Source organism: Tyto alba, unplaced genomic scaffold (genome assembly GCF_018691265.1).
Source record: "Tyto alba isolate M040663 unplaced genomic scaffold, T.alba_DEE_v4.0 Super-Scaffold_41, whole genome shotgun sequence".
Classification (NCBI taxonomy): domain Eukaryota; kingdom Metazoa; phylum Chordata; class Aves; order Strigiformes; family Tytonidae; genus Tyto; species Tyto alba.
Window position 1 is genome coordinate 13620180 of NW_024881317.1, and position 16694 is coordinate 13636873.

A 16694-nucleotide genomic window follows, 5' to 3' on the forward strand; every position below is an offset into this window, starting at 1 on the left:
AGCTGTGGGGCTGGGCTGAAATCTACCTGTGTGAGGGGAAGGGTGTGCAGCAGTGGGTCTGCCCAACCATGTCTACACCCTGGCACAACTGCTTCTTCCCTTGTGCTTCTGTGTGGCTTTCTCAGTCAGGAAAAGTAGATGTAAATGGTGTCACCAATCTTTCATTGATTGTCCTGAAGGTCCTCCAGCCCAGGAGCACAGCAGTACTCTTGGAGAGGGTGAAGTGAAATGTGGCTCTGCCAGGAGCTTGGTGAGCCTCGTGTGGCTGCCAGGAGGTGTGCTTGCTGTGCAAGGAAAGCTGTGCTTCCGCCCCGCTCAGCAAAACACCCTGGGCCTGCACCTGCTGGATAGAGGAGGGTAATACAACAGCAGGGCTTTGGTAGAAAAGGATTAAATTTTTCTGTAGGATTGTAAAATAGAACTGGGCTTGAAGCTAGGGTCACCTTTGGAAAAGCGGTTTATTCTGGCTCTGGTAATGTCCTACTGAATTTAACTGACAACAATATAAATTACTATCCTGTAAGGAATAGATACAAATCCCAATTTAAGAAATATACAAAACCTAAAACTAATTCATCAGTCTTTTCATGAAAAATCAATGCTTCCTTTTATTCACTCTAAGCTTTCCCTGTCCTTGTTAATTTGTGTGCCGCTGCAGACCTCCTCTTTAGGACCAGAGCTAGAGATTTGAATAAGCCTGCCAGGTCTGAGCTCCTGCAAGCTCTAGGGAAACACCAATTCCTGTCTAGCTTTAAAATTTTATTTCTAGTTTTAGTAAACTAATGTAACTTTCTATACTGCTTCCATCTTAACATACTGCAGAAATTTTTTGCTTTGAGGGAGCAATAAAATATATAAATGAGCTGATATATAGGAAACAGCATCTGTCACAGTGGGGATCTGGCAATTCTTTATTGACAAGAATTTTGTGAAACTTACTGAATACCTGAGGAAAAACTGTAGGATGCTTAACAAGAATTTGCTAACACATTAACCTCAGGGCAGAGTGAATACAGTCTGCGCCCTGACTTCCTGAGCTTCAGGTAGGGCCCATGTGCAGACTTGAGTACTGGCATGTCAGAACAGTGAAGGCTTACCATTGTGGCTCTTGTTAATATTAATACAGTTTTCTTGACTGCACAACTAGATCAAGTAGTTCTTAACAGGCCTCATTTAGGAGGATGAACTATATGGTAGAAGCACGTTATTTGCCCTGAAATTAGTATCTCATAGCTCGTGTATCTAAACAAACCATTCTTCACAAAAACCAGACTAGAACCAAGTTGACTTCATTATGAACAGACACATTGGTATTTTTGTATTTATTAACTTAAAACCACACAAAATATAACTGCACACAAGAACACACATCTGCTATTCCAATGTCGTATCTCACAAAGAAAAATCTCTTGCTGTAACTCTTCCCTTTTAATAGCAGAAATCCAATTTACAAACAGTTGTTTAACCATAAAAGCTTTAACTAACAAAAACAAGCTGAATTCCCCTTTCTAGGAATACATCATAACCACACACAGACACACACACACACACAGAGTTCAGAGGCAAGTTCTGCAGCCCTGAAGTAGACAAAACTTCCACGTCAAACTTGCCTGTTTACAGAATAAGTAAATTTCTGTTATTTTCATTGTTTGTCATTTACAAGCAAACTTTAATATTTTTAAATACTTAAAACAAATTTCACTTTAAGTATATACAAAATCTTTACTAAAGATCAACATCCTGCATAAAGGTGACCTCAAGGATACATTGTTGCTACCATGCTACAGTTTGCACAGAAGGGGTATTATAAAGGCCATTGCTAGTTTGGAAGGCTCAAACCCTTTGTTGATATAGCATAAGGACATTAACCTATGAAAGGCAGAAGAGGTCATAATTTCAGTGCAATTACCCATTCATGACTTGTTTTAAGTACATCAAGACGATGAGTCCAAAAGACTTGGGTTTTGAATTATTGACCATTTAGTTCTTTAAGAACTGATTTCATGGAAAGTTTTCAGGCCACCACATCTGTCTTCTACTGGTGATACGAAGAAGTTGCATAGGGACCTTCCTCATTCTCCTCCTCTCTAAAAAGAAAATGATCATAATCATCAGACCAGGAAGATACCATGTCTCAACAGTAATGTAGATAAACAGTTGTCCTAATGGATCAAAAGAGATAAGACTGGCATTGCCCAACAGGAACACTACTTGCAGTATACTACAGTTCATTATACATCTCTGGAGATCTCATTATGTTGTTTCAAGAGCAGAATGCTGAAAACAAGTAAAGCTGTAGAAGTTCAACAGCATCAGAATGTATTTGGAGCCTAATGAACAATTCTTGACACTACAGTGCCAAATCAATAAGAAATACTGTAAAGGATAAACAAGTGGAGGGCACGCTGGAGTTCCAGTAGTGTTGCTTTCTTTTTTTTTTTTTTTTTTTTTTTTAATCAAGCTCAGTTGTAGGTTTGTTTCAGCCATTCGGCAGGGGGTGCAGATAGACCACATGAGGCAAGAATGGGAGCAGTCCCTCATAGCTGTAGCTGGACCCGGGCCTTGATGCTGCAAGGATATTCCTTGAGCGGGCTCCTTGATCTATACTTCCTGTGCATTCATCAATACTGAGACTTAACACTTGGGTTTTCTTAGGAGTAAATAGCTGCCCACAAGTGCTATTGTTAATGCACTATCTGGATAAACCAAAGTAGTGTTGCTATTAAAAAATCCTCAGGAAAAATCAGTCTGCCCGCTGTTTACTTGACAATATTGCCTTTAAACAACAACAAAAAAGTGGTTATGTAAACCTATTGCAGTGCAGCATCCAGTACTAATTCAGGCATGCCAGGTTCTCCAAAGAGCGTTGTTTTCTACTACTGTAGCTTTGAAATTATGTTCCTGATAGCCTGTTCTTAAAGCTGCTGCCTATTTTAGTGTTTTGGTGAGGACAGACTTATCAGTTGCTACACTGTGAGCTTAAAGGATTCCCAGTTACTTCTAATACTGTATGTGCTTCCATAAAAGGTACAGTTATTCAAATAGTCTAATAATGGTATAAGGTAAAAACTACATGTTTCAATAATATTCCAAATCCCAGTTATTCAGACTTTTCCCTATTAACTTCTAAGCACAATTATTTACCTACAACTTCAATTTCATATAAGACCCCCCAAACAGAATCAGGCAAGAACCCTACAAACTAACCAAGCAGCTATGTAACTTGCATTCATTTTCGCAGCCCTTCCCTGTTCTTGGGTAGTCCAGCAAAATTATCTTCTTAAACCAAAGACATGATATTGCTTTTGCCTTGAAACAATGTTGTCAAAAAAATGAAACCTCAAAAAAAACAAGTTTTGGATGAAACTAGTAGTTATTGCAGGGACATGTGGTTACAATAGTACTGAAAACAGATTTTAACCTTTCTTACAAATACATCTATTTATATTAGTCATGCTACAGACCCAGTGCCAAGCATGATTCTTAAGATACATATTATCTGTGTGTATTTAAGTAGTATCTTTATATCATCAATTCTGCATTGCAAAACTGCCATGGAATACCACAATTTGCAGACACTATTCATAATACCCAGCATGACAGTAAAGGAAGGAAGCAAAAAATTCATGTTTAGCTGAATAAGCACTAAAGCACTTTTGATCTATAAATTGTCTCAAGACAATACATTTTAGAACTCTTTCAGAATTGAAACCTATCAACATAGCAAGCTTGTAAGGTTGGACTGCAGGACTGTAAAATTCAACTGTAACTACTTGGCTGAAGCTAAATATTTCAAAAGTATATCCTGTAGCTCTTATATATGCCCTTCTGGGGCAATGGGTTTCTAGTCACATATGCCCAGAACATAATGGCAAACAGCAATCTCCTGCTAGTTTGTGAGGATGAAGAACTACGATACATTCAGAGTCCAGACTGTCCAGTAGGGGAGAAGCTTATTTTCTATCGTCTACACTGAAAATTACTTTTATTTCTTAGTTTTGTTATGTTTCCGCTTTTAGAAGAACAAAACGTGGCAGAGTATCCTGGATTGGGCTGGAATAGAGTTAATTTTTTCATCTTAGTAGCTAGAATAGTGCTATGTTTTGGATTCAGTATGGGATTTGGTATGAAAAGGATGTTGATAATACACTGATATTTTCAGTTGTTGCTGAGATTTCAAGGACTCTCCAACTCCCCGTGTCCTGCCCGTGCACAGGTCCACAAGAAGCTGGGAGGGAGCATGGACAGAGCACCGGACCCAAACTGGCCAATGAAATATTCCATATATAATGTCATGCTCACTATACAAAGGCAGGGCGGCCAAGAAGGAGGGGGTTCTCTCCCGCTTCCAGGATTGTGATTGCGGGATTTTGGTATTTCAGGATTACTATCTGGGAACGGGCTGGGTAGCAATCAGCAGGTGGTGAGCAATTGCATTGTGTATTATCCATTTATACTTTCTATTATTGTTTTATTACCATTACTAAACTGTTTTTATCTCAACCCAAGAGTCTCCCTTCGCCTCTCAAATTCCCTCCCCCATTCCCAGGCAGGGGACGGTGGGTGAGCGGCTGCATCGTGTTTAGCTGCTGACCAAGTTCAAATCACAACGCAGAGTTAAAGCAAAAAGACCTTCTTTCTAACCAGAGGCTGTCAGAATTAGCCTTTCAGTCTTTATTCTTGAAAGCCTTAATATAGTAATAACATCCACCATGACATGGCAACAGCCAAACACTGGACTGAAATTACATGCAGTTGGTTATGGTGGATAGTAGGGGTGAATATGGAGAACTGAAGAAGTGATGTGTTATTAGCAGGTCTTCAGACATCAAAGCAACAAAACTTTAGTTTAGGTTGTTTGTCTCCACTTCTCTTGTGAAGTATGCAACTGGACTACAGGCTTTTACTTGGCAATTGTCAGTAGCGGGCAAAAGACTGGCCCTTGAGTCACAGCCAGCTTTGAGGGGTTTCTGTATGTGGCAGGGCCATAAGAACCGTGTAGTAGGTCATGATGCTTGAACCTAAGCAAAGCAGTGACTGGCTGTAATGGCAAAATAAGTTTCTGACCAAGACTCAGGCATGCTGTAGTTGGCAAGAACAGCTTCTAACCTTCTGTCCCAGGCTTCAGTACTAGGCTACATGATGAGGTCTACAACACATTACTCCAAACCAAGGTAATGGCCAGGAAATACTACTCATGTAGATCTTCAGACTGTACATAGCAAGTACAAGTCTGTTCTGATGGCTTAAAAACAAGCCAAACTTTATACGAAATAAAATTACACGATAGTAGCTCCAGCCCATGGTCTACAAGCAACAACATGGCAGCATGTATATGTTTACTGACCAAACAAATTTCTTCACGTTTAAGATGCTTAAAATAGCAAAGTGGTAAATCACTCCAACATTCTCCTTCAGGCAAAGGGAATGGAACAACACAGCATTACAATGTTTTGTAGTGCTGTCTCTTCCTGTTGGCCTTTGTCACTTTGCCCATCAGGTTACAAGAGCTGAAAGACATTTACTGCAAGCCATTGTATGCATCAGGCCACAGTAAAAAAAGCTAATAACCACTTCCGTGAGACCAAGTGCAGCTGAGTGTGAACAAGTAAGCTCAAATCCAATGCTTGGATGCTTCTAGAATCCACAGTTAAACAAGGCAGCAATCTGAGTTTGTGAGTTAATAGCTTTTGGAAGTCTGAAAACAGGATTCTCCACAGGCAGCCTCCTTTATTGAGGTATCTGTTTTCCTAGCTGATAGCCAACGATGGTGAAAAATTATTTGGCAAATTAACTCAATTATTCACCAGTTTCGAAGGCTTCAACACCCTACTCTTTCATAGGTTCCGGTCAAGGCAACTGAGCAGATGACAATATATGGTTCTGTTCCAGTGCCGCACACCAGAATATTATATTGGCTTGTATAAGCAATAGTGATTAGAGTGGCTCTATTCAGTTACAAGGTTTAAAAAATTAGTCACTAAAAGACAAATGCAAAAAGATGTGACCTGACTCAGAAGCACAGTACAGCCCTAGTGTTCTAGCTAAGGACTCTACCAAGACCTTGCATTAGACCTCTGGTGTTCAACTATATGATACCAAACTTAACTTCAGTTTCGGCATCCTAAAACACATATAACAGCATTTTGGGCAAGATGAAGTACTACCGTATTTTCTCAAACTGTTACAAGTTGCTTTTCTTCCATGTGTGGATAAAACTAATACTGGGTATTCTTCCTAAATATGTAAATACGCAAGTTAACAACATATGCTACAAATAACTGTATTAATACTTTTGCATTTCTTCTGACCTGTTTTAAAAATATTGCTTAAAACAAAACCAGGTCTTATTGCCTTGAGCTGCATCTTGAGTAAATACATGTGACTGAGGAATTCATTAACCAATGATTTTTTTGCTCAGTGAAGCTCTCTAGTAAAAGTGCTTACATACACTCTAATAGTGAAAAGCAGCTGGCACAAACGGTACAAATATTCTATAATCTTTAATGCTCGTCTACATGCATGGCTATTAAAGTTTAATATCTACTCTAAATCTGCACCCATGTGCACAATTTTTCTACCTAACGGCAAGAGGCTTTAGCTGGGAAGAAGCTGACTAGAGATTCATTTATTTTATTCCTTTGAGAGCACTTAAAGGGGTGACTTAAAGAATTGATTAAACAATGTAATTCACCTCAAGCTGTCTTTGTAACACAAAGCATTTTCTGACTATGAAACTTCCTGTACAGTTTGATCAGAATCAATGCATGTATGTGCATGCATTCTTGGCAACTTTAAGGGAGACAAAAGTAAAGAGCAATTTAAGAGATGTTGTGATTGTCGCCATCTGTCAAATCAGGCTCACAGGTATGGTGAGAAATTATGACTCTTCAAGTTCCAGAACGGATAGTCTGCTTCTGCTGGCAGTTTTCTTAGTTCCAATGTCCCTTTTGGTGGGAGTAGATGTAACTCTAGGTGTTCCTTTCTTACTCTCAAACAGGCACTTAAGTACACTGCAGTGTTGGCGCATGTCATATTCTAAACAGACCATGACAAGGCAATCTGAATATCCAGATTACCCAGAAACAGCACTCCTAATTTCATAAATGGCTTTCACTTGTAAGAACTGAAAATTTGCGTATTCATGAGGCTGGTTTACTATCATGATAGCTGTCTAATTTCCAAGGCCTCCTGCTCCAAGCAAAGGACAAGGAAGGTATAGGCAGGAGGGAGAACAGATGCCTCCTGGGGAGCTGCTGGAGATGAGAAATACTGATGATGGTATGTAGCTGAAAAGTATCTCCAGGGCTTCTGGCAATGGTCTCCCACTACTCCTGCTCTCAGCAAGGAGTAAACTTTGGTCCTTTGGCACCTCCTGTCAGACTGCAAAGGTGTGAACACAGCTGGAGAAGATAACACAAGGATGGCTTTTGTGAGCCATGACTAAAAGCCAGAGGTGGTGTGGTGGAAGGTGGTATTACAAAGACTTTTTCAGACATTCAGGAAGCTTTTTCTTCAGCAGTTTTATTTAACATCCTGCACCGCAGATAGCCTGCAGCTCTGTTCTTCATGCTTCCTGTAGCACCATGACCAATAAAAATATGTGCTCCATGTACAAATAACAAAATTATATGCTAAATCTGAACAGGAGGTGGGAAAGTAACTCATCTTCCTGTATCCATTATTCCTTGGGAGGAAATTTGGTACCAGGCCCTTATTTCCCAAGTTGTAACTTAAGCAATATAGGAAATGGATACTAGTAGTAGCAGTGTACTATTTGTGCAGTGTCACTGTATTGGATCTGCTCATGGTGCAGTAAGGTCTAAGTGAATTTCCTTCAGCAAATTAGCATGTTATTTTATTGAGGGGATGTTAAAATAATTGCCTTTCTCTGGCAGGGACTGTGGTTTCCTGTCACCCATCTTAATTGCCGGGTCAACACCTATTCTAATCTGTGTTAGATATGTATCTAACAACCAGTTCAAAACAAAATAATTGACAAGTGAGTTAACAAGATGTGACAGTGTTCCAGCCTTTCCTGAGACTGTAACTCTAAAACAATGTCCTTGCAATGGAGAGTGCTTCTATGTGGAGTGCAGTAGGTAATGACTTACCTTAAGAAATATCTTGAGATATTTCTCCATATAAGGCCTGTCCAATTGCTAAAAGCAATATCCCGCCCCCCCCTCAAATTTTTGTCTATTGAATAAAGTTTTTTAGGTTGCTGAAATAATCTCTTAACTTCTTAAAGAAATTATGGAACTCTATGCTCAATAGATTTGGTCCTGAAAGATTACCTTAACATGAAAAGTATGTCACTTGCACTCAAAATCAGAGTATGCAAAGTGAACCAGGATGATGGAAGAACTTTTGCATTAAACAAATTTGCAAAAGCAAACTATGTATCTGCAGGCATAACCTAAATCCAGCTCTCTGCTAAGAGAAGCAATACCAGTCCCCTGCAGTCCTACCTTGTACTGTCATGAGAAAGGCCACCTTGGCATCACCGACTGAGGCATTTTCTGCAGAGAATAAACAGGCCAGACAACCAGCCCAAGAGACTGCCTGTGAGCAAGCTCAGGAAGCTTGTCCCAAGGACATGAGAAAACAAGCAGTACTGAAGTCAATTCTTGCTCTAAGTGTCCTTCTGTACTCTCCATGAGATGCCTACATATGTGAAGGGATAATCACTGTGGCAGAGAGGTCAAAAGGTACTGCTTTTTCTAGGAGTAAAGTGTGTGGGAGCTCCTGGCTGTAGAAGAAATACTGAGAAAAAGAAGTCTACATAGGTGGATCCCAAAAAGGAGTGACTACATAGGGAAAATAGCTAGGATAGCTTAACTGAAACTGCAACATGGAGAATATTTACACAGTGATGAGGCAATTTGGGACAGAAGAAAAATGCAATCGTGCCTTGCTGTACAGCAAATCAGCTTCCACATAGGCCTTGGCTTAGTACTTTACTAGTAGAAAACTGTAAGTTTGCTTAAATAGTTGCCCACTTAAATAGAAAGACATCTTGGAGAATACCGGCCTTTCAGCTCTCATGGAATATTATTGCTATCCTATAAGCTATTGTGAGGCAGCCTTTATAACTGCTGCATCAAGACATCTGCTAATGGTGTGCTCTGAATGTATCTGGTCTATGACTTGCTGTTGACAAAACCACAGAAGCTGTCTGAGGACTCACAAGGAGGGTTTGGTTTGGACTAAAAAGCCTTCAGGATGAGATTAAGATACTTAATACTAAAAGCAACATTTACCTGACATTGTCATCTTTTAGTTTTCTGGCTGCTTGTTTGGATAACTTAATCTGCAAGTCCAACCTCTGTAGGAAATCTTTGGCAGATAGCTCTTCTGGTGCAGTGGGCTGATTGTCAGGCTCTTGAGGACTGGGAGAAGAGCTACTTTCTTCCTGAACTGTCACTAGTCCTTCATCACAAGAAGGGGAGCTGTCAACAGTTTCATTCTCAGGAGACTCCAGTGAATTAAGTCCATTGAACAGTAATGGTTTCTCTGATATAACAGGAATATTCAGGGTTTTCCTCAGAAATATACAGTCATTAGTGAACAGTTTATTTGCCCTCTTTATTTGTTCCATCTGAAAAAGATAGGAAAAATGTAAGTTATTAGGTTTTGGCAAAGTATAAAGTATTAACTTTATGCAGTTATACAGTAACCTTCAGTTCCAATAAATCTATACTTTCTTTGCAGCAGCAATGACGTCAGGAAGGGATTTTTTTTGCATTCAAAATGATTTCAGAGCGTATGTTCTGTCTTGGCCTTGTTAACTCAACACTCTAGCTTCTTCCTTTTATGTAGACTTGACTCAAAAATATGGATCTTTCTCAAGTCTTGAACTACCTAAAGATGCTTTTCTTGAATAGTCTTCCAATCTCTATACAGGCTTACATGAACAATGTTTAAAGAATAAAAATTCTATTGCAAAAGTGCTGCTGATTTGAATTTGTATCAGAGTAAGGGTCAGAACTGCTAGCAGCTGCTGTAGGTGACCTCTGGTAAAAGGCATGCACAACACAAAGGAGTGATAAAGTTACCTTGAGTATTCTAGGGCATGCTAGTTATGAATTGAGCACCACAAGTCTTAGAAGAACAGTGTATGCCTCATCCATAGTATTTTCCCCCCTAGCTGATATAAAAAACTCAGACTTAAGATGAATTCCTGATTTTCAGTGGGAAGTCAGGCATTGAAGAGAATGGGCGACTCAAACACTTTGTAATGCAGCTGCATAGACTAGTGCTGCGTTTCTCCAGTAAACTGAATCTACAGCGTGAGCAACTGCAACCTTATGTATGTTATAATGCATGGTAACAGCCACTACATAACTGCTAAATACTTTTATGCAACTTTTACCCAGAGTACATCTTACAACCTACTCATCAGTACAATTTCATGACAGTAGCAAGAAGACACCATATTTTTCAGCACCAATGCGTAGAGCCTCACTTGTTCTATATTTAACCTGAGAAGCTATTATAAAGTCCACTCCTACATTCCAGGCAAAGAAAAGATCCCAGTAAATGTTTATACTATATTCCCTACTAAGAATATTGTTTAAGTTGTTACTCATTAAAATTTAATTTTCCAGTGAACAACAGTTAAAGTAGCTTCCTATTTCTCAATTGCAAACTTTAAAAAAAGCACAGAAATCCATATCCATTATTATGTGACTTTAAGTTTTAGTTATAACCTGAACTCATGATTTCATTAGGAAAAGTCCTAAGTGAAATAAAGAAAAATGACCATTCTGGTCCCCTGGTGACTGCAGTAAGCAGAAATCCCTAATCACTACAGTACTGCAATGATAAATGTGCTCTATGTAAAACCTGCTTGAAAACAAGTATAAAGAGAACTGAAAATGCCTCTTCCCTGCATTAGAAGTGTTACTCATTTTTATTAAACTAAATAGAGCTAAACTGATTAAGAATAAAGACTGTAAGTCTTGTAATAATAGGAGCCTTACTGCTAGTATAAGTACCCAGAAGCAGCTGAGTGCTCTAAGCACTAGCCACTCGCTATATCAAAGCCTGAAGTATCTTCAGCACTCATGATGATGAAAAAATTGCTCTACTATTTATGCTTGTCAGTCTTAAACTCTAAACTTTTCTCTGACACCACTTGGAGTCCTTCCCAGCTGCAGAAGAAAAGACCATTGTTAACAGACCATAACTGGGCTAACAAGCCTGGGCATTTCTTACACTGAACATAGTAGCAGGGGAAACTGTCTAAAACCAAGGGAAAACAGTAGAGATGTGAGTCTTTCTTCTCTGTGCAGATGTGAGACTGTGTGGCCGCTTGCAGAACTGGAATAAACTCCTGCATGCAATGTACACCTGTACTGTGTGGTAAGAGTATCCGCTGCAGTGCCATTACAGACCTGGTGTCATATATGGAAGCATTTGCTTGGGTCCTGGAAGCCTGATGAAATCTTTCTCTGTAAAAATAAATAGGAGATTCTATCTAAAAAGGCCAGGTGTCTGGGAAAGTGAGAGTAGTGAAAATGGTGCAGTAAAGTTCAGCAGTAAGTTATTTCTATCCATTAAATATACAAAAATGGTATTCTCTACTTAAAGACTACCCCAACCTGTTGCTGCAGATGGCCAAGATGATGGAATGTTTAGATTTAATAATCACTTTCAAAATCTGAATAATATCCAGTGTCAGATAGTAAGCTACTACTTCAAGTAAGAGAAGCTCATTGCTCTTCCAGTTCCTGAAGCCTGGAAACCAGTTTTAGTTATCCTTGCACAGTATATGGTGTAGCTCTAAGTTCTCTCCCAAGCTGAGTACCGTCTGAGGGGTATAAGGGAAGCTTCACCTGACTTAGTAATGAGACTTGTAACAGCCAACAGATGCTAGTTTAAATGTCAATTGTCAAAATGTCTAAAAGTTGTCTGTGTTGATGGGTAGCAAAAAATGTTTAGAATGCTAGCTGAAGCTTTTCTCTAAAAATATAATACAAAAGCTGAAAACAGATATCTACTACATGGGAGTTGGAAGGTGATGCTTCAATAGCTGATAAATAATGCACTGTACTGCTGTTCTCTATCCTACTTCACTGTAATGCTACTTCTTGTTATTTCTTCCTAAAATACCTTTTAAATACCGTCTTGTGGCATTTGGAAGACTGTGCACCTCTGCACTGAGTAACAGTGAATTGGGAAACACTTGGCTCTGAAAAGAACATCCCTCAGTCTTGAGCAGTCTACTTGATACGTGCAATATATACTGTTTCTTCTCAGTATGACTCCATGCATTCATAGGTGTATGGAGAACAGGATGTAACACTTGTTTTCTTAATACTAGGAAAACTGAACTAATTTGTTAGCTGCAATCCTGAAATAGCAGAAGCATGTGCTAAAGCCTTTGCTCTTAATACTCTGACTGAAGCTGCACTAATGCATCGAAACTTCTACTGACAATGAAACAGTAACCCTCTTCCTTGTCCCCTCAAAAGGGAAACCTTTGTATGATGGAAAACAGCACTCCAACTAAACCATAAATATGATACTAAACATTAATTCCCAGTGTCAATTTACCCAACATTGTTCAAATGAAGATCTAATGAACACAAACTGTACAAGAATAATAGATGGTACCTGGGGGAGACAGGTGAAGGGCAGAGGATGAGGCCAAACAAAGCACATTGATTGTTCTCTCCCAACGTTTTCATCCATCTTAAACTGCCTATGCTATGTCATGCCAAGGCAGGCACTGGACAGGATGTCTTTTGATGCAAAGTAACTCCCAGTGAGAAAAACCACAGGGGAAACTTCTAAAAACAGTAATACTGGAGGCAATGGCAGCCAAAGATAATTCTGATGTTTCCATTACAGCAACTCTCACTTCTAGCCAAATATACAGGATGCAGGAACCAAATGTAATGACTCTTTAGAGGAAGTCAGTCATTGTCAGTGTGAACGTGTAAGATTATTCATTTTGCTAGAAGCAAACATGCTTGTGTACATTCCTATCCTGGACTGAAACCCATTAAAGCAGAAACACAGTGGCTGATTTCAGCTAACTTGTCACTGCTCTTAGGTTAAGCTGACATGAAATGGCCCTTTCTCATTTGAAGCATATGATGATGCAGCTCTGTTTTCTTAAGAATACTAGCAACATTAAATCAAATAACAAATGAGCTGTTTAAAAACCCCAGCATTTATTCTTTAAATGCATCATTAGTGCAGCAAAAGCTCATTAAACTTAAACTATGAACAAAGTTTATGGTTCAACAGTTAAACCAATTTTTCAGGCTGTACAGGTTTGATCCACAACTTGATTTTAGCTGAAAGGAAGTTGTAAAGTGTTATGAAATGCTTTTTTTCTAAAAAAACTACTATTTTAGTAATCTGTTTATATCCTTCTCTTATTACATTTACCAAATACACTTCTGAGTGAAGAACAACACAGCTACATCATTCAGGTCAGAGACTTTATCAATTATGGAAAGTGCTATCAAAAATAAAAATTCAAACAAATCCAATGAGCTGCTAGGTCACTTTGCTTTGCCCCTGTAGTGAGCAAAACTTTGTTTTAATGGAAACCAATATAAAGCCAAAATGCCATTAGTCTTGTCAACAAGACTTAGTAAAAAGTGGCTTAATCTTTCCTAAGGGAAGAGAAATGGACTTTTAACCTTTTTCACAACAAAGGCTGAATGCTGCTGAAGTTGCTGGAAGGCTTTAGTAGATCTTTTGAAACCAAAGAAGGAAAGGAAACGGATTCCTGTCAGAACCTATTAATTTGGGACTACACTGTAACTCTTCTAGAATGAGCCCAACTGGAAGGTGCTCTTTGCAGCTGATGTGAAAGTCACCCTGACTGGGTACCAGTACTGTGCTGTTAGCTACGCTCATCAGCTGCTTGGCCCCAAGCTGTTCTGCATGCTGGGACTACCAAGGCTGCCTATCGATATGCCAGTTGGTAGCTCACTGGGCTGCAAGTAAGATGGAATGAAGGTAGGGCAGGTAAGCTTTGCTCTGTGGGGAATGGTAGTGTGTTAGGGCCTGCTGACAGACACTGTTGTCTCTGCATGTCTTAGGCTGGCATAAGCCTTTCAACAATTTCCACAGAAGTAAAGTTTCTTCTCTATAGGAAGAGAACCAAAAAAAGCAGAAACACTTCCAAATCAGTTATAAATCACTTCTAGGCCGGTAAGTAGATGACAATGGAAGAATTTTTAGCCCTGAAGCTACTGGAAAAAATTATTTCTTCCTGTCACTGCCTATGTGTCAACCTCAAAACAATGATTCAAGATAAGTTTAATTACCTTGTTTATTTAATCTGAAGTGAGTGTAAGGCTAAATTGCTATGTGAGCCCAGGTTTACTGTGTGGGAGCACATGCATCTGCCTGCCTCGAGGCCGCCGGCCAGTCCTCCCAACCCCGCACTGGCCAGGTTCGGGCCCGTGCTGCACAAGGCCGTGTGTCCTGGCTCGGTCAGGGGGAACTTCGACCGCTTACCGCCAGCACTGGGCACTAGCCCCGCCGACCGGGTCACCGGGTTCAGATGGCAGCGTTCTAAATACCGAAACTAAAACTAGCACCGTCTCCACGGTAAGAAATGAAACTTCTGCCCGCTGCGGGCAGGAAACGCTCTATGGGACAACTTCCCACTGTAACCTCTAGGCTGTTTTCCCCACCCAGCCCCTTTCCCTCGGGCTCTGTTACTTTCTGGGCCCAACGACGGCGCGCCGCTGCTACGGGAGCCGACCGCCGCCGCCGGGGCCGAGCCCCTCCCCGCTTCGCCCGGCGGGCCGCCCCGGCAGCGCTCGCCTTACCGTGACGCCGTACTTGAGGGCGATGCCCTGCAGCGTGTCCCCGGCGCTCAGCCGGTGCTCCACGTAGCGCTCGGCCAGCGGCGCCGCCACGCTCGCCGTGCTGCCGTACGAGCGGGCCTTGGTGCGGGCCAGCCGCTGCGACAGCTCGGCCTCCGACTCCGGCCCGCCCGGCGGCTCCTCCCGCAGGGACTCGGCCATGCTCCCGCCGCGCCTCAGCGACCGCGGCTCCGCGCCTCCACCCCGGGCATGGCGCGCCGCCCCCCCCCCCGCCCCTCAGGCGCCGCCCGCCCGCCCAGTGGCGGCAACGGCGGAGGCCCCGGCTCGGCCCGCGGGAGGCGCGCTGCGCATGCGCCGGCAGCGGAAGTGGCCGCGTGCGCGGGGCCAAGGCGCATGCCCAGGGGCGGCCGGGCCGCGCGGCTGAGCGCGCGGGGGGCGGGGCCCGGCGGGCAGGGGGCGCGTTTCGCTGACGGGCGGACCGGCAGAGCGCGCGCGTTTCACCGGAACGAAAATTACCGAGCGGAGCTGCTCTCCCTTTCCACGCACCTCGCTTCGGGACGCGGCCTCCTGCTCTGTTGCTGCCCGGGCTGGGCGCTGTGTCCGGGGCCCCGCTGCCCTTACCGCGCAAGGGGCCGTAAACGGGCGCCCTCCGCCCGTGGGCACCTACTAGTCACTTGCCAAGAAAAAGGGCTCCGTGTCTTTGTGTTGGGCCCCCAAATCTGTGTTGCTCTAGTAGAAACTTCCGATTTCTCTTTCACGAGTTACAAAGGAGCGAGCTCGGTGCTGTTGGCTGTTGAGACTTCAACCCGTTTGTCAGCTAGAGTCTGTAGTGTGTGGTTTTCCTTGAGATGAGGGTCAAAGAGTGTAAAAAGGAATGACTTCAGGCATAAGTGCACAAATATAAAAATGTTGTGATTTATGACATTTATTAGAACAGTGAGACATGGGAAAATTTATTTGAGAAAAAAAAAAAAAACACAACAGTGATTTCCAAATACTTTATGTCTTAGAATATCCATGTTATTTTAAAACAAATGTAGTAACTGATTTAAGTGAGTGCTTCTTGCCAAGAAACCTGTGTATAGCCTATCTTTGAAAGCTGAACCATTATTACTGAACTAGAGTTATCTAACAAAAACTGTGGTACATATAGATGGTACACATGTACGCATCCTGTACAGGCACAGTATGTACCAAAATGCCAAGAAGTGGCCAAGGCAGCTTGCTCTCAGTGACTGTGCTCGAGCAGGGGTACTGGACAAGATGCCCCCCAAAGCTCACTTCTAACCTTAACTACGCTGGGGTTCTGGGGAGCAGTGTATGCATAACAAATGCCTAGTGTGGTATAACTTTTTTCCTGGGAAGTCCTAGAAAGACAGACCTCTAGCTTAAACCTAAGCAGAAAAGGCACGCCTGTTATAACCTCAGCACTCGTCAGTCCAGTATGTATTCACATAATCATTTTGAAAAATAAAATGCATCAGCTGACATCTAGTTGTGGGTTTTAGATTAATTATGTTCTGTAGGTGGCTCATGGAGTCTCTCTAATGAATACAGTACAAAAATCAAGGCAGATCTGACAGATGTTGCTAATCTCACTACAAGTTTCAGGCATAAATTAGGAAAATATAAAAACTGCCCTGCAAGATGCACGAGTTACTGATGGGAATGACACATCAGCACCCCACTATCACATGAGAGAAGCCAGTGTGACATTTCTAGACTGTCCAAACAGAGGAACTGTAGGCAATGAGTAGGTAGATCATGGAATTACAAGAGCTTATATAAATTGATGGCAAGAAACGGTTCACTTTAATTTTTCTGCAGTCCACAATATATTTGGGAAGTTGGAGACTCCCCTGGGAATGTCCAACTGAGTTTATACCAGCTATA

At 41.6% G+C, this 16694-nt stretch overlaps 1 protein-coding gene across 2 annotated transcripts; it reads right to left on the reverse strand.

Annotated features, from left to right (window-relative positions):
- Nucleotides 1-1288: 1288 nt before the first annotated feature.
- On the reverse strand, nucleotides 1289-15144 carry LYSMD2 (LysM domain containing 2). Of its 2 annotated transcripts, XM_032983056.2 has the most exons (3): nucleotides 14805-15140; nucleotides 9264-9601; nucleotides 1289-2087 (listed from the first exon to the last, which is right to left on the reverse strand). In XM_032983056.2, the coding sequence occupies exons 1-3, from the start codon at nucleotides 15000-15002 to the stop codon at nucleotides 2036-2038; spliced, it is 588 nt and encodes a 195-aa protein (XP_032838947.2). In that variant the 5' UTR covers nucleotides 15003-15140; the 3' UTR covers nucleotides 1289-2035. The 2 variants fall into 2 exon arrangements, with proteins under 2 accessions (XP_032838947.2, XP_042660139.1); XM_042804205.1 differs by lacking the exons at nucleotides 1289-2087; nucleotides 9264-9601 and adding an exon at nucleotides 10877-11456 and having other exon boundaries at nucleotides 14805-15144.
- Nucleotides 15145-16694: the final 1550 nt, after the last annotated feature.